The sequence below is a fragment of the Natator depressus genome, chromosome 1, assembly GCF_965152275.1.
Source record: "Natator depressus isolate rNatDep1 chromosome 1, rNatDep2.hap1, whole genome shotgun sequence".
Classification (NCBI taxonomy): domain Eukaryota; kingdom Metazoa; phylum Chordata; order Testudines; family Cheloniidae; genus Natator; species Natator depressus.
In genome coordinates, this window is record NC_134234.1 from 137,769,453 (window position 1) to 137,789,552 (window position 20,100).

The 20,100-nt window shown below is 42.2% G+C and overlaps 1 protein-coding gene across 1 annotated transcript in view; it reads right to left on the bottom strand.

The window, feature by feature from the left end:
* The window catches only part of ADGRG2 (adhesion G protein-coupled receptor G2), a 104,760-nt gene that overhangs the window by 74,793 nt on the left and 9,867 nt on the right, over window positions 1–20,100 (bottom strand). Inside the window, exon 2 of the mRNA XM_074967783.1 lies at window positions 8,712–8,830. Within this exon, the coding sequence (XP_074823884.1) occupies window positions 8,712–8,829 (118 nt within the window). The 5' untranslated portion in view covers window position 8,830. The remainder of the gene's footprint in view (window positions 1–8,711; window positions 8,831–20,100) is intronic.

Here is a 20,100-nt window from a genome sequence, read left to right on the forward strand (position 1 = left end):
TGAAGTCACAGATAGCTTTATAGCAATTTGTGCTTTCCCCTGCATGCACTATAGTTGTGACATCACTAGTCTAGTCCATGTTAGAGCATCTCACCAAACAGAAGCCTATCTGGGACACTGAGCAGATATCATTTCCATTACAGATTTGTTTAAAGCATCCAAAGGGGATTATTAAAGGATGGATCTGAGTTTTCAATCTGTGGCACTGCTTCTTTATAAGGCACATGTCACACTAGTTATCACTTTTCTGAAATAAGAAAGCTGCTAGCAGAAGCCTGAAAAATGTAAACTGAAAAGTACCGGCACAGACTTTGTGGGCTTGATTCTCCACTGTTTGGCAACTTGTGTAGTTATTGACACCTGCGCAAAGTGTATATGTTCTACCATTTTGATTGTCTGCAATAAACTGATGATCCAGGAGTCTGTGTGATTAAATCAGAGGCAAGATTCACATTTATACCTCAGACTTAAAAGTTGTTTGTTGCAAAGCAATACTAGACCAGAGGAAGGAAGTAGCTCCTGACATCCTGGTCATGATCTTGGAGGCTATGGAAATTCCTTTGAACCCAAATCCTGCAGACATTTAAGCCTGGGGCTGAGCAGGACTTTCCCTGCAAATGCTGCTGTGGGCCATGCCGGGGTCCAAGCACTGGAACTGAAAGCAGGGAGCGTGTCTCTCCAGTGCTCTCAGTGCCCCTGCTGCTGAGCCTAGGCAGCATGGAAGAGAAAACTGCCACATTTGAATACAGAGGGGACAAGAGACGGACAAAAGGATAGATTGGGACAAGAAGCTTGGGGATAGGAAAGAGTGAGACAGGAGGCTAGTGGAGGAAGAGGGAAACTAGGATTGGGATTTGGGATGGGAGAGACTGGGATTGATGGGCAGGAGACTGGGAATGAGAATCAGTGGGGCAGGGGGATGGAGAAGGGGGAACGACACTGATCTGATGGGAAACTGGGGTGCAGGGGAATAACTGTGACTGGCTGGACAAAGAGAATGGGCCAAGGAGTTGTGGGGGGGCACTGAGATTAGACGAGGAGCACGGGGTGGGAACTGGGAGCCATTGGGACTGGGGAACATGGGCTGGGGGGTAACAACTAGATGCCAGAGGTGTTATCTGAAGTGGCAGAGGATTGTGCAGTGGATCTAAAGGTTACAAGCCTGCTGGCAAGTCATGGGGGTGTCAATATGATGCCAAATGATGGAACAGCCCCTATGAGTTGACAGGGTGGTATTATCTCCATTTTACAGATGGTGAACTGAGGCACAGAGAGAATAAGGTAAGAAATATCCACTAATTTTGGGAGCCCAATTTGAGGCCCCCCAAGAAACGATTTTTGAACTGCCTTACCCATGAAACCATCCTTGCACTTCCTGTAATCCCCTGCCTTATTACAAAAAATTAGGCAGGGGTCCTATAGGCAACATCTTTATGATGCAACTCTGATTCATCCCCAGAGCAGGTCCATCCCCAGAGCAGGTCCATCTTGTGCACTGACTGAAACAGGGGACCTGTCTTTAAATGGTATGTGATCATATAATTAAAGATGGTATTATAAAGCATGCACATGGAGGCCAGGCATGTTAAGGTTGCATTTCCTAACTTCTGAATGCTTAACTTTGCAACATTAATAATGTTTTTATCATAGTTTATGTGTAGTTTTACAACTATATTACAATGGACGGCTATGCACTATTTTTGTGTATATTTGCATATATTTCCTCCCACCAATAGTACCCCTATGCACCTCCAAATTATGCAAGTTGAACACTATGTTATATTGTCAATATTACTGGTCTAGTGGATAGGGCAGAAGCCATAGACACTATTTATCTTAGAAGGCTTTTGGCAGAGTCCTACATGACATTCTCATAAGCAAACTAGAGAAATGTGGTCTACATTAAATTATGGTGAGGTGGGTGAACAACGGGTTGAAAAGACGTACTCAAAGAGTAGTTATCAATGGTTCATTGTCATACTAGGAAGATGTATCTAGTGGGGTTCCACAGGGGTCTGTCCTGGTTCCAGTACTATTCGATATTTTCACCAATGACTTGGAAAACGGGGTGGAAAGTATGCTTATAAAATTTGCAGATACCAAGCTGGGAGGGGTTGCAAGCACTTTGGAGGACAGGATTAGAATTCAAAATGACCTTGAAAAATTGGAGAATTGGTCTGAAATCAACAAGATGAAATTCAGTAAAGAAATTCAGCAAAGTACTATACTTAGGAACAAAAAAATCAAATGTACAACTACAAAATAGGGAATAACTGGCTAGGCGTAGTACTTTTGAAAAGGATCTGGGGGATATATTGGATCACAGATTGAATATGAGCCAATAGAGTAATGTTACATATTACTTGTTTGAGCAACCAAGTACAGTTTTTCTTTTAAAAGATATATTAGGAAGATTAACAGATTCAAACTTCTCTTCACATAGACCTTTCTCAGCAGAATAGTTGAGGTTACACTCTTACTTCTAATATAACTTTATGATGACTATCATAACAGTTTTCACATGCCCATAGCTGTCTTTTTGGACTGAAGCTTTTTATGCTTGGCCTTCATCTCAAAAGTGAACTTTTGGAAAACTGGAAGAAAATCCAGCCAGCCACTTTTCAAATAAGAGTGAAAGGGAAAGTGTACACATGTACACTGAAACATGTACACATGTAGATTAGAGGGAAATTTAAGACTTATTTTGCTTATTAATAATTCAAAAGTGGCTGAATCAAAAAATCTCCAAATCTGATATACTTCTACAATCCTTCAAGAGGAATGATATCTTTGCTAAATTACAGCTGCCTTCCTGGCCCAACAGGAAAAGGGGTTGCTGCTCTCAAGCTGCTGATGAGACAAGTGGCATGAGAAAGACTTCAAAAATGCCTTATTGAAACACATATAGCAACCATCACCAAAAATCTTCCCTAAAACTGAATAGCAAACTAGATTAGACATTTTTAGAATCGTTACATTTCTCTCCCCCACTTTTCTCCAAACAACTTTTTTTCCTACTTGGTATTTTTAATATTAGAAACAGCAGACTTTCATATCTCCCTCTTTTGCTGGAGGAAGTGGGTAGGATATTTGGAAGACATGAAGATTGATAAGGTGGGTGAAGCAGTATCTTTGACTGGACCAACTTCCGTTGGTGAAAGAGATGAGCTTATGAGCTTACACAGAGCTCTGCTTCAGGTATCAGAGTATCTTTCCCAGACCAGAAGAAGAGCTCTGTGTAAGCTTGAAAGCCTGTCTCTTTCACTAACAGAAGTTGGTCCAGTAAAAGATATGACCTCACCCACCTTATCTCTCTAATATCCCGGGGCCCATATGGTTACAATAACACTGCAAACATGAAGAGTGACGTCACTTCTAGGCTATAACTTGCATCTCACTTACTTTCTCCCTCCCATTAGCTGAAGTTGGAAAGGACACCGAGACTGATAAAATCTAAGACTAAGTTAAGGTATGTATTTTATGTACAGAAAATGAAAAAGAAAGTTCTAATAAGTGATATTAACTGTTCTACAATGTGCTTGCTGGGTTAATTCCTTCTTACTGATACATCGTGCAACTCTACTGAAGTCAAATCCTCATACAACCTCAAGATCAAATGCAAGACTCACCTTTTGACATATAGTTTCCCACCCATAACAGGGATGAGGAGAGAGGTAAAGAAAGATCATTCTACCTGAGATATAATACTTCTGTATTATGTTCAGATACTACAGTGATGAGCATAGTATAAAAACCTAGATAGACAGATAGACAAAACTGAGAAGAAAATATGGTGCATGGTAACTAGCAATTAAAAATACAGGCCAGATCCTCAGGTGGTGTAACTTATCAATAGGGCTATAACAAGTCACACTAGCTGAGGATCAGACACACTTTGCGTGCAAAACATGGACCTTGTTAATGTTACTATTAGCATCCTATCCTGTATATTGTCCTGCATGTGTTTAAATTCACAGAGCTAACATTAAATTAACGTAGGCCTGAATCCTGAACTTTTTTCAGGCAGACCCTGCAGCCATTCAGAACCCCACTGAAGTCACTGGGATGCTGTGCATCCAATGAAGTGAGCTGTAGCTCACGAAAGCTTATGCTCAAATAAATTGGTTGGTCTCTAAGGTGCCACAAGTACTCCTTTTTCTTTTTGTGTGGGTATAAAAGTCTGCTAAAGTGAAGCTGTTTGCAGGACCGGGGACATAATTTAACATTTGACATTATACAAATTGGATAAACTGTAAGGCCTACAAACCTTGATATTGCCTTTTTAAATTTTTAACTGAAAACTAACAATTGGAGAATTTTATGGAGAAAAGATTTCATGAAATTAAAACCAATATCAAAAATACAGAGGTTCGGTATCTGTAGTCACACCAGCATTAGCAAAAAATATTGTTTTTAATTGGGACATATGGTACTTACCACATGGCAAAGTGTTACTTTCTTCTAATGTGTGATTATAGACCCAATTTTTCTTTTTCCAGCCTATAATATTACCATCTTTGCAGCCAGATATTTTATCTGCTTCATTCCACATTCTGAACATGTACAGCTCACCAACCATACCCATGGCAGAAGATGTGGCTGATGATTGTGAACAGCCAAGTAAAATCTGCCCATCTGCAATAAGGTCTTTTCTTTTAACCAGTTTTTGGTTTCTTTTTTCTGTTCCATTTATAAATAGCTTCATCTTCTTGTATTCACTTCTCCACTCTATGCACACTTGGTACCAGGTGTCCACATTAAGTTTCTCCATTACGTTTATTTGGGTGCCAAACATCCAAACTGTCAATTTGTCTTGGTCGCCTATAAGTCCAAGTTCATACCCATTTGCAGAGGTAGTGCTACCAGGTGTTTTTATATTGTATACAAAAGCAGTCCAGGGATTACTGGAAGTCACTAGCTTAAGGTACACACAGACTGTGAATTCTTTCAGGGCAGGCACATGAATTCCTGGTGACAGAGACCAAACATCTTCACATGCAGTCTTAAAAACAGCTCTGTATTGTCCTAGGAAACCATCCTGAGCTAAATAAAGAAAATGTAACTTGTAAATAAATTCTTTTATAATGACTTTTTAATATAACATTGTAATGACCACATGTATTAACATCATTGGATTTACATAAAATTTGCCCATACTATATTTCAAGAAATGTCCTTTTTTTCCCTTTGTTTTCTTTATTTTTGTTGTTGTTGCTCTGTTCCATCTGCTTGTAAAGGCTTTGAGACAGTACAGCTCCTATGTGAATATTTAAAGTATTGACCCTGTATGTTATTTCACAGTTACCCAGTGACTGGAGCAGCTTGAAAGGTCAGAACCTAAATGTATCAAATTTAAATAATAAAAAGTTCAAGATGAAATAATTATATAGCTTTAAGTGGCCTTCAAATCAGTCTTTAAGATTCACTTCTGTTGTGATGCCTACAAAACCTTGACTGATGACCACTGTTTTGCAGGTGGCAAGCAGTGACTAAAGCTTAAAATGCAAAACTTGATCATTATACTGTTACCTTATCTTCCCACTTCCCTCTCCAACCTGTTTCTTGTGTCCATGGGTTGTTTCCTGTCATAAACAAAGACTAAAGCTCTTTGGGGTAGAGACAGTATTTTTACTTCTTTGCCATACAACACCTTGTACTGTGGGGCAATGATTCCTTATTAGGACTTGTAGCGAGGTGGTTACCCCACTCCTGATATGAGGAGTAAGAACAGCTGGGGGAAGCTGACTATGTAGCTGACCACAGGTGTGGCTGGCTTAATCAGGGCCCAGCTGGCCCTTATAAGAGGGCTGTGGGCCAGAAGCTGTAGGAGCCTTTCTCCCCCTGCCCTGAAGGGAGAAGGGCTAGGTGCTTGAGAGGAAGGTACTTGAAGCTGGTGCAGTGCAAAAGGAGCTGGGGAGCTCCAGCCTGGTAAACTCCTAGGCTGCAGGCCTTGGTGAAGGCCTATGAAGGTACTGGGGCTGCAGAGGAGCAGCCCAGAGATAGGCAAAGGTAGTGGGTCCTAACCCCTTGTCAATGATGTGTGGTGACTGTAGTCTGCCCTAGTGAGTGGGGGCTAGATGATGACTGGCAGTAGCCACTCACCCAAGGTGGGTTGGGGGCCTCCCCTAGGAGGGGAGACCCAGAGTGTGGGGTACTGCTGGGGCAGAGCCCTGAGGGAATGGGGTACTGGGGTCTGGGAGGGACACAAGGCCAGTGGCAGGCAAGACACCAGCCTGCACAGGGTGCTCTGAAGGCTGGAAAGAGCTAATTCCCAAGATGACCAGCAGGTGGTGCCATGCTGGTGTGTTGTCACTTTGCTACAGTACCCCTAGGCACTATACAGAACACCAATAATAAATTATCATCTGAGTTGATTGCTCTGATATTTTTCTCTTGCATCTGAATGCAGAATAATTTGGCAAACCAAACACTGAGATATCGGTCACTGACCAAATATGTTCACCTCTCCAAAGCTAATGTCACTGGCACTTATGTGTAATGAAAGTGTTTGCACAGAAATCCCTTTGATAATTTAGCTTAATGAATAAGCAGAAAGGTAATTGAATTGTCCCTGTTAAATAGTGGTATCTGAGATTACCAGTTTTTCCCTATACTTAAAATCTGTGTAATAATAATGGTTGGCAAAAAAAAGACTTTTTTCAATGGCTTCTACTGTAACAATACTGCCCTTGACATCTTTCATGAGTGTGAAGCACTGGCTCTCAGTATAGTCATCTTTAACTGACACAGGAGCTTGGATTCTCAGTATTTTCCCAAACCAGGAATTTGCAATTAAATGTGCTGTCCCAAGCATCAATAAAACTATTGGCTACATGTACATATTTTCAAATGAAAATATTATTTTAAATGACTTACTAGTTAAGTGAAAGTGTTACATATTAAATAAATGTATATTCTTTGTGTTTCTGCAAAGATAATCAAGTGCATAATTGGCATCTATAAGCAAATGCAAATATTAATTAGTAAGTAATTAGAAATAACAAACACAGGAGCACTTAAGCACCTGAGTTATTTACATTAGTAAGGCTGCAATAGAACTGACTAGTCTCATGAGTAAAGTTGATCAAGTGTTTATATGTTGCCAGGACCTGGCATATAAGTAGCAAGAGGAGTCATTAATTTACCTACAAATGCTTGTCAATTGTTCACATCTGATTTACAAAAGCCATTACAACTAATGAAGTCATAAAAATCTTTACTTCATTATATACCTTCTGCATCTTGTAATTTTTCTTCACTGGAGTTTAAAAAGGCATTCAAGGTACCTTTTTAAAATGGTTCACATACATTTTTCTTGAATGACTGGGAAGTTTGAAAATAAAACTTGTTTGCTTAAAGTTACTTTTCTCCCTCCTTTTTACCCGCAGATTTATTTGTATATCTGGGGATAAATTATGCCACCTGGTGTGGTATTCTAGAAGTCAGACAGTGTTGGAAGTCCTTCTCAACCTTCCCTCCTAGTGTATATAGACAGGGAAAAGGCATAATTTGGCACCTTATATTCGGGATGAAATGAGGTATGAAAGAACGGCTAGTGCTGCTGGCAACCAAAATGGAAAAAATTCAGGGTGGTGTGAAGCTAAGGCTATTGATCACTCCATTTACCAGGTTAGGTGCACTGGAGGGAGCATTGGCTACAGCTGTTTGTGTAGGTGTGGAAAGGGACACACCTCCACCTGCTCCTCCAAAGCTCTAGAAATATTATGTCTTTTATAGAGATAATGGTTCAAGGCACCTCCGCCTGAGTGCATGAGTAAGAGCCATCTGGAGAACTTCAGTATGTTTAGAACTAGTCCATCATATCATTGTACCAAATTCCACCCACTGGCATAACCCAGTATAGTCAATGGTGTCACACCATTTGCTAAATATGTTTAAATTTCTAAAAACTCTGACTTCCTGGAGTGTAAATACATGACACAGCATAGGAGTCAGTTTCTAAAATTAAGCCATCATGTATTTTATATATGAAACATTTAACCTTTACCTCTAAAATTATCTATCATCAGTTTTCATCCTTAGATGTCAAAATGCTTTACAAAGGAACACAATCATCATTAGAAAAGGAAAGTGAGGCACAGAGGAGTGAAATCACTAGTCCAAGGTCAGACAGTCAGTTAGTAACAGAGCTGGGAATAAAACCCAAATCACTGGTCTCCCATGTCTATTGTACCACATACACAACAATGCTGCTTCCCTTATTTTTATTAGAAACAAAATAACTCTGTGAAGAGTATCCATAAATTAGTTTAATCAAAAATGGCATAAAATTGCCAAATTCTGATACATGATTTTGTTCCATACTTTGGACCTCACCTCCTTTTTCCACGCAACACCCAACAGCCAAAGAGTGGCACAGAAACTGTTATACCACCTCCATAGTATATTACTAATAAGTTGCATTTTTATTTTTCTCACCATAGCTAATTAGAAATTACTTATACCTGATGTTCTTATTAACAGTAAAGAAAGAATGTAAATGTAGAGTTGGATATTTGAAAGTGCTCAGATTTGACCTAACTGCTCCCATTGATGCTATGGGAATATTACCATAGATTTCTATGGGAGTGGAATTTGGCCAATCATGAGCATATGTGAAAAAAATCCCACCCATAAAATTAATGATTACATAATCTCTCTCACACACTCTCTCTATCAATGTTGGATGAGTAAGGAAAAAGATATCTTACGTATGTCAGAGGTAGCCAGAAACGCGTGAAGTAAAATGATAGCTAGAGAAATCTTGAATTTCAGTAAAAGCTTCTGGATTCTGCCAGCACAGCAGTGCTGAACTCCACAGGCAATCATCCTAGAACACACAAGGGAAAAAAAAATCATATTCTACAACAATGATCAGCAAAAGGACAGGATTGTGGATATTACATTAGATGATACTTCCGAGACATGGATGTAAATCTTTTGAAGTCAGCTATTTCTACCCAAATGGGGCTTATATTCTTACTGTGGAGGGCTAGAATGTGGAAATGACCCAAAAAATCTTAAGCATCTCTTTTTTTTTTTTCCCTGCTATAACCAAAAGTTAAGTTTATAGATGTGCACTTATTGCAATTAGGAGGGATTCTATTACAATTTAAAACAAAATTTCAAAGCAGTACCTTTAATACAAGTAGTATATATTTGTAAAATATATCCATCTATCTATATATATAATCTATACCAGATACTCTGCGACACACCAAAATTATATAATCTTCAAAAATATACCACATTTCTGCACATGCTATTTTAGGTTGATAGGATCCCTCCTATTTGCAGAAAGTGCACATTTGTATACTTAGGTTACAGCTGAAAAATAGGCCATTGCAAGCTTTCAAATTAATGAAAATATTTTATTAGTATAAAATGAATAGTCACTATAGATAAACTATGACAGACAAGTGCTGGTACCAGGAGATGTAGCTTTGAACTGCTCCCATCAGTCAATGAGAGTTGCTGAGCGCTCAGCACTTTTGAAAATCAAGAAAATCTATTTAGATATTTAAAACTTTAGGCACTTGTGTTTGAAAATCTTGGCCAGTGACTTTGCAGGTACTTGCAAGAAGGTGCTGATATTTAAAGGTCTATCAGAATGTGTTATCTGGGAGGGAAAGAACAAATGTATCCACCATAAAAAGTGCCAACTGCACTGCAGAAGGGTTGGACCAAACAAAAGAAATGAGTGGGGGGGAAAAGTGGTTGGAAAAGCATGGAAGCAATCTGTATGTATCACTCAAATGTATCTTGAAGTCAAATACAGAAAATACACATTGGCCCAAAAGACTTTAATAAGAGAAATACAGCATGAACATCAGACAGGGCTTCCAATAGCTATACAGTAACCAGTATTTCTAGTACAAAAGAAATCCCATCGTAGTTGGGTACAATAGGTTTAGGTAGATTTATTGGAATGATGAAACTAGTATATTATGCATTGTGGAGATACAGTATGCAGCCTATAATTTGGAATATCCTCACCTTCTGAAATATTCTGAAGGAAGAAATGTCCCAATATTTTTTTTTTTATCAATTGGAAGAAGTTAAGGTACTGCATATCATGGGTAATGTTGTCATGTGTGCTACAGAAATTAAACACCTCAAAGAAAGGCCCTTCAGAGGAAAACTCAGTTGAGCAAAGGATAAGAGCCTAAAACTGCACAAAAAGAAATATCCCATTAGAATGGCAGTTAGCTACCATAAGTCATGAGTCTTAGGGTATGTCTACACTACGAAATTAGGTCGAATTTATAGAAGTCGGTTTTGTAGAAAGCGTTTTATATAGTTGATTGTGTGTGTCCCCACACAAATGCTCTAAGTGCATGTAGTCAGTGGAGTGTGTCCACAGTACCGAGGCAACCATCGACTTCCAGAGTGTTGCACTGTGGGTGGCTATCCCACAGTTCCCGCCACCCATTTGAATTCTGGGTAGAAATCCCAGTGCCTGATGGGGCTAAAACATTGTTGCAGGTGGTTCTGGGTACATATCGTCACGCCCCGTTCCCTCCCTCCCTCCGAGAAAGCAAGGGCAGACAATCGTTTTGTGCCTTTTTTCTTGAGTTACCTGTGCAGATACCATACCACGGCAAGCATGGAGCCCGCTCAGCTAACCGTCACCATATGTCTCCTGGGTGCTGGCAGACGTGGTCCTGTGTTGCTACACAGCAGCAGTTTATTGCCTTTTGGCAGCAGACAGTGCAGTATGACTGGTAGCCGTCATCGACGTAGTCCTGGGTGCTCTTTCAACCGGGTGCCTGGGCAAACATGGGAGTGACTCAGCCAGGTCATTTCCCTTGTTTCGTCTCGTGGCTATTGAGTCCTACTGGCAGTGCACTCTCTTTTAACCTGCAGCTAGCAGAAGATGATGGCCAGCAGTCATACTGCACCGTCTTCTGCTGAGCACCCAGGTGTTGACGATGGCTAGCGGTTGTACTGCACAGTCTGCTGCCAGCAAGATGTATAAAGATAGATGAAGTGGCTCAAAACAAGAAATAGACCAGATTTGTTTTGTATTCATTTTCTCCTCCCTCCCTCCCTCTGTGAAATCAACGGCCTGCTAAACCCAGTTTTGAGTTCTATCCTTGAGGTTTTGAGTTCTATCCTTGAGGGGGCCATTCAGTTTCTCACAAAGCCACCCCCTTTGTTGATTTTAATTCCCTGTAAGCCAACCTTGTAAGCCATGTCGTCAGTCGCCACTCCCTCCATCAGGGCAACGGCAGACAATTGTTCCGCGCCTTTTTTCTGTGCAGACACCATACCACGGCAAGCATGGAGCCCGCTCAGATCACTTTGGCAATTAGGAGCACATTAAATACCACGTGCATTATCCAGCAGTATATGCAGCACCAGAACCTGGCAAAGCGATACCGGGCGAGTAGGCGACGTCAGCGCGGTGACGTGAGTGATGAGGACATGGACACAGACTTCTCTCAAAGCACGGGCCCTGGCAATGTGGGCATCATGGTGCTAATGGGGCAGGTTCATGTGGTGAAATGCCGATTCTGGGCTTGGGAAACAAGCACAGACTGGTGGGACCGCATAGGGTTGCAGGTCTGGGACGATTCCCAGTGGCTGCAAAACTTCTGCATGCGTAAGGGCACTTTCATGGAACTTTGTGACTTGCTTTCCCCTGCCCTGAAGCGCATGAATACCAAGGTGAGAGCAGCTCTCACAGTTCACAAGCGAGTGGCGATCGCCCTCTGAAAGCTTGCAACTCCGGACAGCTACGGGTCAGTCGGGAATCAATTTGGAGTGGGCAAATCTACTGTGGGGGCTGCTGTGATGCAAGTAGCTAATGCAATCACTGAGCTGCTGCTATCAAGGGTAGTGCCTCTGGGAAATGTGCAGGTCATAGTGGATGGCTTTGCTGCAAAGGGATTCCCTAACTATAGTGGGGCAATAGACAGAATGCATATCCCTTGGGACTGGATCACCAAGGCAGCCAGTACATAAACCGAAAGGGATACTTTTCAGTGGTGCTGCAAGCACTGGCGGATCACAAGAGACGTTTCACCAATATCAATGTGGGATGGCCGGGAAAAGTACATGACGCTCGCATCTTCAGGAACTCTGGCCTGTATGAACAGGTGCACCAAGGGACTTACTTTCCAGACCAGAAAATAACCATTGGGGATGTTGAAATGCCTATAGTTATCCTTGGGGACCCAGCCTACCTTAATGCCATGGCTCATGAAGCCATACACAGGCACCCTGGACAGTAGTCAGGAGCTGTTCAACTACAGGCTGAGCAAATGCAGAATGGTGGTAGCTTTTCCTTTTGGAGTTTAAAAGCACGCTGGCGCAGTTTATTGACTCGGTTAGACCTCAGCGAAACCAATATTCCCACTGTTATTACTGCTTGCTGTGCGCTCTGCAATATCTGTGAGAGTAAGGGGGAGACGTTTATGGCGGGGTGGGAGGTTGAGGCAAATCGCCTGGTTGCTGGTTACGCACAGCCAGACACCAAGGCGGTTAGAAGAGCACAGGAGGGCACGGTGCACATCAGAGAAGCTTTGAAAACCAGTTTCATGACTGGACAGGCTACGGTGTGAAAGTTCTGTTTGTTTCTCCTTGATGAAACCCCCGCCCCTTGGTTCGCTCTACTTTCCTGTAAGCTAACCACCTTCCCCACCTCCCTTCGATCACCACTTGCAGAGGCAATAAAGTCATTGTTGCTTCACATTCATGCATTCTTTATTCATTCATCAGACAAATAGGGGGATAACTACCAAGGTAGCCCAGGAGGGGTAGTGGAGGAGAGAAGCACCAGGAGGGGTGGTGGAGGAGGGAAGAACAAGGCCACACAGCACTTTAAAAGTTTAAAACTTTAAAACTTATTGAATGCCAGCCTTCTGTTGCTTGGGCAATCCTCTGGGGTGGAGTGGCTGGGTGGCCAGAGGCCCCCCCACCGCGTTCTTGGGCGTCTGGGTGAGGAGGCTATGGAACTTGGGGAGGAGGGCGGTTGGTTACACAGGGGCTGTAGCAGCAGTCTGTGCTCCTGCTGCCTTTCCTGCAGCTCAACCATATGCTGGAGCATATTGGTTTGATCCTCCAGCAGCCTCAGCATTGAATCCTGCCTCCTCTCATCATGCTGCCACCACCTTTCAGCTTCAGCCCTCTCTTCAGCCCGCCACCTCTCCTCCCGGTCATTTTGTGCTTTCCTGCACTCTGACATTGTCAGCCTCCACGCATTCGTCTCTGCTCTGTCAGTGTGGGAGGACAGCATGAGCTCAGAGAATATTTAATCACAAGTGCGTTTTTTTCGCTTTCTAATCTTCAGTAGCCTCTGGGAAGGAGAAGATCCTTGAAACACATGCAGCTGGTGGAGAAAAAAAAGGGACAGTAGTATTTAAAAAAACACATTTTATAGAACAATGGGTACACTCTTTCAGGGTAAACCTTGCTGTTAACATTACATACATAGCACATGTGCTTTCGTTACAAGGTCGCATTTTGCCTCCCCCCACCGTGTGGCTACCCCCTCAACCCTCCCTCCTCCCCAAGGCTAACAGCGGGGAACATTTCTGTTCAGCCACAGGCAAACAGCCCAGCAGGAATGGGCACCTCTGAGTGTCCCCTGAAGAAAAGCACCCTATTTCAACCAGGTGACCATGAATGATATCACTCTCCTGAGGATAACACAAAGAGATAAAGAATAGATGTTGTTTGAACGCCAGCAAACATACACTGCAATGCTTTGTTCTACAATGATTCCCGACTACATGCTACTGGCCTGGAGTGGTAAAGTGTCCTACAGTGGTGGACGGAATAAGGCTGCCCTTCCCAGAAACCTTTTGCAAAGGCTTTGGAAGTATATCCAGGAGAGCCACGAATGCCAGGGCAAATTAATCATTAAACATGCTTGCTTTTAAACCATGTGTAGTATTTTAAAAGGTACACTCACCGGAGGTCCCTTCTCTGCCTGGCGGGTCCGGGAGGCAGCCTTGGGTGGGTTCGGGGGGTACTAGCTCCAGGTCCAGGGTGCGAAACAGTTCCTGGCTGTCGGGAAAAACGTTTTCTCCGCTTGCTTGCTGTGAGCTATCTACAACCTCATCATCATCATCATCTTCTTCGTCCCCAAAACCTGCTTCCATGTTGCCTCCATCTCCATTGAAGGAGTCAAACAACACGGCTGGGGTAGTGGTGGCTGAACCCCCTAAAATGGCATGCAGCTCATCATAGAAGCGGCATTTTTGGGGCTCTGACCCGGAGAGGCCATTCGCCTCTCTGGTTTTCTGGTAGGCTTGCCTCAGCTCCTTATGTTTCATGCGGCACTGCTTCGGGTCCCTGTTTTGGCCTCTGTCCTTCGTGCCCTGGGAGATTTTGACAAATGTTTTGGCATTTCGAAAACTGGAACGTAGTTCTGATAGCACGGATTCCTCTCCCCATACAGCGATCAGATCCCGTACCTCCCATTTGGCCCATGCTGGAGCTCTTTTGCGATTCTGGGACTCCATCATGGTCACCTCTGCAGATGAACTCTGCATGGTCACCTTTGCTGATGAGCTCTGCACTCACCTGCAGCTTGCCACGCTGGCCAAACAAGAAATTGAAATTCAAAAGTTTGCGGGCCTTTTCCTGTCTACCTGGCCAGTGCATCTGAGGTGAGAGTGCTGTCCAGAGCAGTCACAATGGAGCACTCTGGGATAGCTCCTGGAGGCCAATACTGTCTAATTGCGTCCACAGTATCCCAAATTCGACCCAGCAAGGCCGATTTCAGCGCTAATCCCCTTGTCAGGGGTGAAGTAAGGAAATCGATTTTAAGAGCCCTTTAAGTTGAAAAAAAGGGCTTCGTCGTGTGGACGGGTGCAGGCTTAAATCGATTTAATGCTGCTAAATTCGACCTCAACTCCTAGTGTAGACCAGGGCTTAGCAAGGATGAGTTGAAACTAGATTAAAAAAAGTAATTCACAAACTACGAGAATCTAAAGACAAACAAGCACCTCAGAGATTCACAGGAAATGTATGCCAAGTCAGTCTTCAGCTCACCTCTGTTACAACTTCTAAAAATAAAACTATATATTTGCATTTGATTGAACTGCAGAATTACTTTAATTGTCCCAAGGCTGATTAGGAAGACCCCTGTGCTTAAATACTTTTATATATGTAACCTGGGAATGTTATCAGTTAAACTCCCAGGATCTTAGTGCCATAATATATTTCATCATTATTTATTTGGATTCATAAATAAATGAGGTGCCCATCCAAAATGTGTGGGTATACAACCATTACCTTGAGATACACCAAATTTCCCCAGACCTTAGACTACCTCTCCCCCTAACAAAAATCAAGTTGTAAACCAATACCCCAGTTTTATAGGCAAATTCCTTCCTCTGTAAGGCAAGGGATTTACCCACAGTGATATTCTCAGACAACAAACTCATCAAATATAGATTGTACCATCAATTGGCTGTACTACTTAGCACCCAACATTTGCCTTGTGAACTTCCCTGAACCCTAGGAACGTCTGAAGGGGCATCCAGAAGATTAAAGAGCAAATTTCCTATAGTATGTCACATACAATACTGATGCACAAGGCTCCTACCTCATCCAGTTCCCTCCTTGACATTCATTCCTGATATAACACCTACAAGAAACTAGACAACTAAGATAATGTATTAAGACGTATTTAAAACCAAACCAAACACCAGACTACTGTACAAATAGTATTCCAATAGCTATGACTAACTACTGAAATACAATTTGTACATATGTGATTTAATAATTTGGAAACAATGTTTTCCAGTAATAAGAATACAATTAAATTTGCAGACAGAACATATATGGGTTCTGGTTTGTGCATCATAACTTTTAGAATCATTATTACTAGTAAATGACAGGTTTCAGAGTAGCAGCCATGTTAGTCTGTATCCGCAAAAAGAAAAGGAGTACTTGTGGCACCTAAGAGACTAACAAATTTATTTGAGCATAAGCTTTCGTGAGCTACAGCTCACTTCATCGGATGCATGTAGCTGTAAATGGAATTGTAAAGGTATAACTGAAGACAGAATTTGGAGACAGAAGGGTTGCAGGTAATAAGTGAGGACAGAATTTGGCCTACAGTTTAGTATTTGTGATCATGTAGGAAAAGGAAAGAAGTCAGCTTGGCTCTCAGTGCCCAGGCTGAATTTGCAGAGTTGGCAGTCAGAACAGCATATTTTCATTTGTAAACGGAGGACATATGATACAGAATCACTAGACAGAAACTTCTTGTGATGGGGTGTATAAACTCTGCACTGGTTAACCATGGGTTAACAGGAGCCTGAGCTCAATTAGGCCACTGGATGGCACCTGGAGGGGTATTAAGCATAACTGGTGATCAAGCCCAGCTAAGTTGGTGCTGGATCCTTATATTAAAAAAAGGAGCACAAGATAGTGGGAAAGGAAGGCCATGGAGGAGACCCAGCTTATCAGTAGAAAGGTTTCTGCTCTTAGGCTAAAGGCAGAGAGAGCCCGGGAGGCCTGGAGTCAGAACTGGTGGGTCCTGAGCCAGGAGGAAACCAGAAAGGCTGGGAACAGTGAAATGTGGGTCCAGAGGTGGCCTGTCTTGAGCTGAAAGGCAGTTGGAGGCGGTGAAGCCCAAGAGTGATGGTAAAGTCTATGGGGCATTTGGACTGAAGTTTGAGAGGTTGTCGGGAAAGAGGGAGGAACTCTGCTGTCACTCTCATGGTAGCAGGGAGTAAAGAGACCTGTAAGGAACAGGAAGGCTCCTGCAGGATGACAAGAACCCCCAGGGAAAGCCTTGGTAGGAAGAAGTCCAGGGAAGTGGCAGCGGGGAGTCTGGCAGTGTGAACTTTGCCTGCCTGTCCTAGAGTCTCTGGACTGGAACCCAGTGTAGAAGATGAGCCTGGATTCCCCTACCAGCCACTGTGAAGGGCATATCGTCTACTGTAAGCCCTGAGGAAAGGGCATATGGACAACTGGGCCCTGAACTGAGGACAGCAGATTGAACAGAGGGATTGGATGCTTGCTTTTGATGCACTCTGTTACCAGAAGGGGTGGGACTAAACATAACATGGCTAGAAGGATGAGTCACAAGAAGAAGCAGACCACAGTGGAGGGAGTGGGGAAGGGAGAACATCTGCTATGCCACATCTAACCTGCAGTGAGCGAACTTCCCCACATTTCTTATGCACCGTTGCAGAGCAGCCCAAATGTGTTAGAGAAAACTACACTCTGTAAGTGCTGCAACAACTAGAGCTAAAGAACTCTGGAAGGATCACTACAGATTTAGCTGAATATATTTAAAATACAGGTCACTGGTGTTCTGAAGTAATGACATTTAAGGTGATTATCAGTATTACTTACAACGTGCTAGTTCGAATTAGAGAAGACCTTTATTAGTTATTGCCTTATTATGGTGCAATAGTGCCATCCACAGCTTTTCCCAAACCATGTGCCATATTGTGCCAGCACTTTTTAAATAGAATAGCGATTTTCTAAAGAGGTTTTGCTTTTTTGATAAAAGTACTTTTTGAGTGGGTTTAAGATCAATTCAATCTCTCTAGATGAAACAGATGGTATTTACTATGAATATTACTGTCCTGTACCGTATTGCATTCTTTGTGAAACTGAATTTTAAAAGTCCCATAAAGCCTTCACAGTTTTTTTTAATACAACTGTAGGCAAATGAAATATGAAAACCTTAAACCAGTAAGTGTTTCTCTTTTTTGTACTCTTTACACTTTAAAAAATAAATTACTGGGATCTTGTTATACTATGTTCAGCTTTATCCAGAACAACTTTTCACCATTTAAAATAATTTCAAACACTTGAAATTCAGACATTCTTAATGGTCACTCATTCATACCTAACTGTTGTCTACTGTTGCACTTTACTCTCTTTTGTTCTAATCCTGCATCAGTTACTTAGAGAGAGCCCCATTAAAGACCTTTGGTTTTAATACAAATATTTTCCTACATTACAGAATTATTTAAAAACTCCATGCAGTATTTTGCATACCTTAAAATAGCATTATTGTAATGTTAAAGTTTGTAGCTCCCTCTAGCAAACAATCCTAATATAAATTGTGTTAACCTAATATTTTTATTTTTTCTGTTTTAATTATTCTAATTTTTGTTAGCTTTTATTTAAAGTTAAAAACATAATGGGAGCAAAAAGAGGCCATATGAAAACAATCTTATTAACTCAACACAGTTTTAAAATAAAAGTAGAACATTAGCAGTGATATGAAAAGGATCTGGAGTGAAATCCTGGCTCCACTGAAGTCACTGCAGCCAGGATTTCACACTTCTAACCATACTATACTTCAGTATGTCTCCAAAAGATCACTCACATATAGACATATTTAGCACTTTCTTACATTGGGGATATTTTTCTCATTCTTCTGGAGTCATATGGCAATTTGATATGTTTTCTTTGTTGAAGTTGGAAGTGTTGGAATAGTAAGCCTTTTCTGTTACAGGCTGTCTGTCACAAAAATGCATTATGCCAGCTGCAAGAAGTAAGTAAGGAGCAAGACACAGGAAGGATGGCTGGGACTGCGCAGGTATGTATCTCTCTCTCTCTCTCTCTCTGTGCTTCCCATTGCTTTCTCCAGGATAAGAATAAGACTATCAACTTCTTCCATCAGCTCCGCTCCCTTATTTTCCAGATTGGCATCAGAAAGTAGTAAAGCTTCTAGTTTATTTTTAAATTTTGGCTGAAGTAACAGAGATGTAATGGGGAGGATGCTTATGTTGGAAAGTCTTATGTCACTGTGAAATCTGGCACGTGCACCATCCACTGACTTAACAGCAGAAATAACACCATCCTTTAAAAAATGTTGTCCTAAGTTTGCGTGGGAGGCAGTCAGTTTTTTTCCAGTAAAAGAAAGCGATCAATGCATCAGCGGTTGATTTAGTGGGTCTAGTGAAGTCCCACTAAATCAACTGCAGATGGTGCTCTCCTGTTGACTCCTGTACTTCACCGGATCGAGAAAAGTAGGGGGAGTCAATGGGAGAGTGTCTCCCGTCTACATTACATAGTGTGGACCCCATAGTAAGTAGATCTAAGCTACCTTGATTTGAGTTATGCTATTCACGTAGCTCAAATTGCGTAGCTCAGATCGAATTTCCCCTGTAGTGTAGACAAGGCCTAAGACTGCAAACTGAGACATACAAGTAGTCTGTAAAAATCAGTTATCTTCTAATAGAATACCATCTTTTTCTTTGGCTGCTACAAGTGTTTGTATGTCCCTGAATGTGTGTTTCAGCTAGTCTATCCAACATGTAACAAGTAAAGCTTAATTGAATTGATATTTCCTGTTTCATAGAATCATAGAATATCAGGGTTGGAAGGGACCTCAGGAGGTCATCTAGTCCAACCCCCTGCTCAAAGCAGGACCAATCCCCAACTAAATCATCCCAGCCAGGGCTTTGTCAAGTCTGACCTTAAAAATATCTAAGGAAGGAGATTTCACCACCTCCCTCGGTAACGCATTCCAGTGTTTCACCACCCTCCTAGTGAAAAAGTTTTTCCTAATATCCAACCTAAACCTCCCCCACTGCAACTTGAGACCATTACTCCTTGTTCTGTCATCAGCTACCACTAAGAACAGTCTAGAGCCATCCTCTTTGGAACCCCCTTTCAGGTAGTTGAAAGCAGCTATCAAATCCCCACTCATTCTTCTCTTCCGTAGACTAAACAGTTCCCTCAGCCTCTCCTCATAAGTCATGTGTTCCAGTCCCCTAATCATTTTTGTTGCCCTCCGCTGGACTCTTTCCAATTTTTCCACATCCGTCTTGTAGTGTGGGGCCCAAAACTGGACACACTACTCCAGATGAGGCCTCACCAATGTCCAATAGAGGGGAACGATCACGTCCCTCGATCTGCTGGCAATGCCCCTACATATACATCCCAAAATGCCATTGGCCTTCTTGGCAACAAGGCACACTGTTGACTCATATCCAGCTTCTCGTCCACTATAACCCCTAGGTCCTTTTCTGCAGAACTGCTGCCGAGCCATTCGGTCCCTAGTCTGTAGCGGTACATGGGATTCTTCCGTCCTAAGTGCAGGACTCTGCACTTGTCCGTGTTGAACCTCATCAGATTTCTTTTGGCCCAATCCTCTAATTTGTCTAGGGC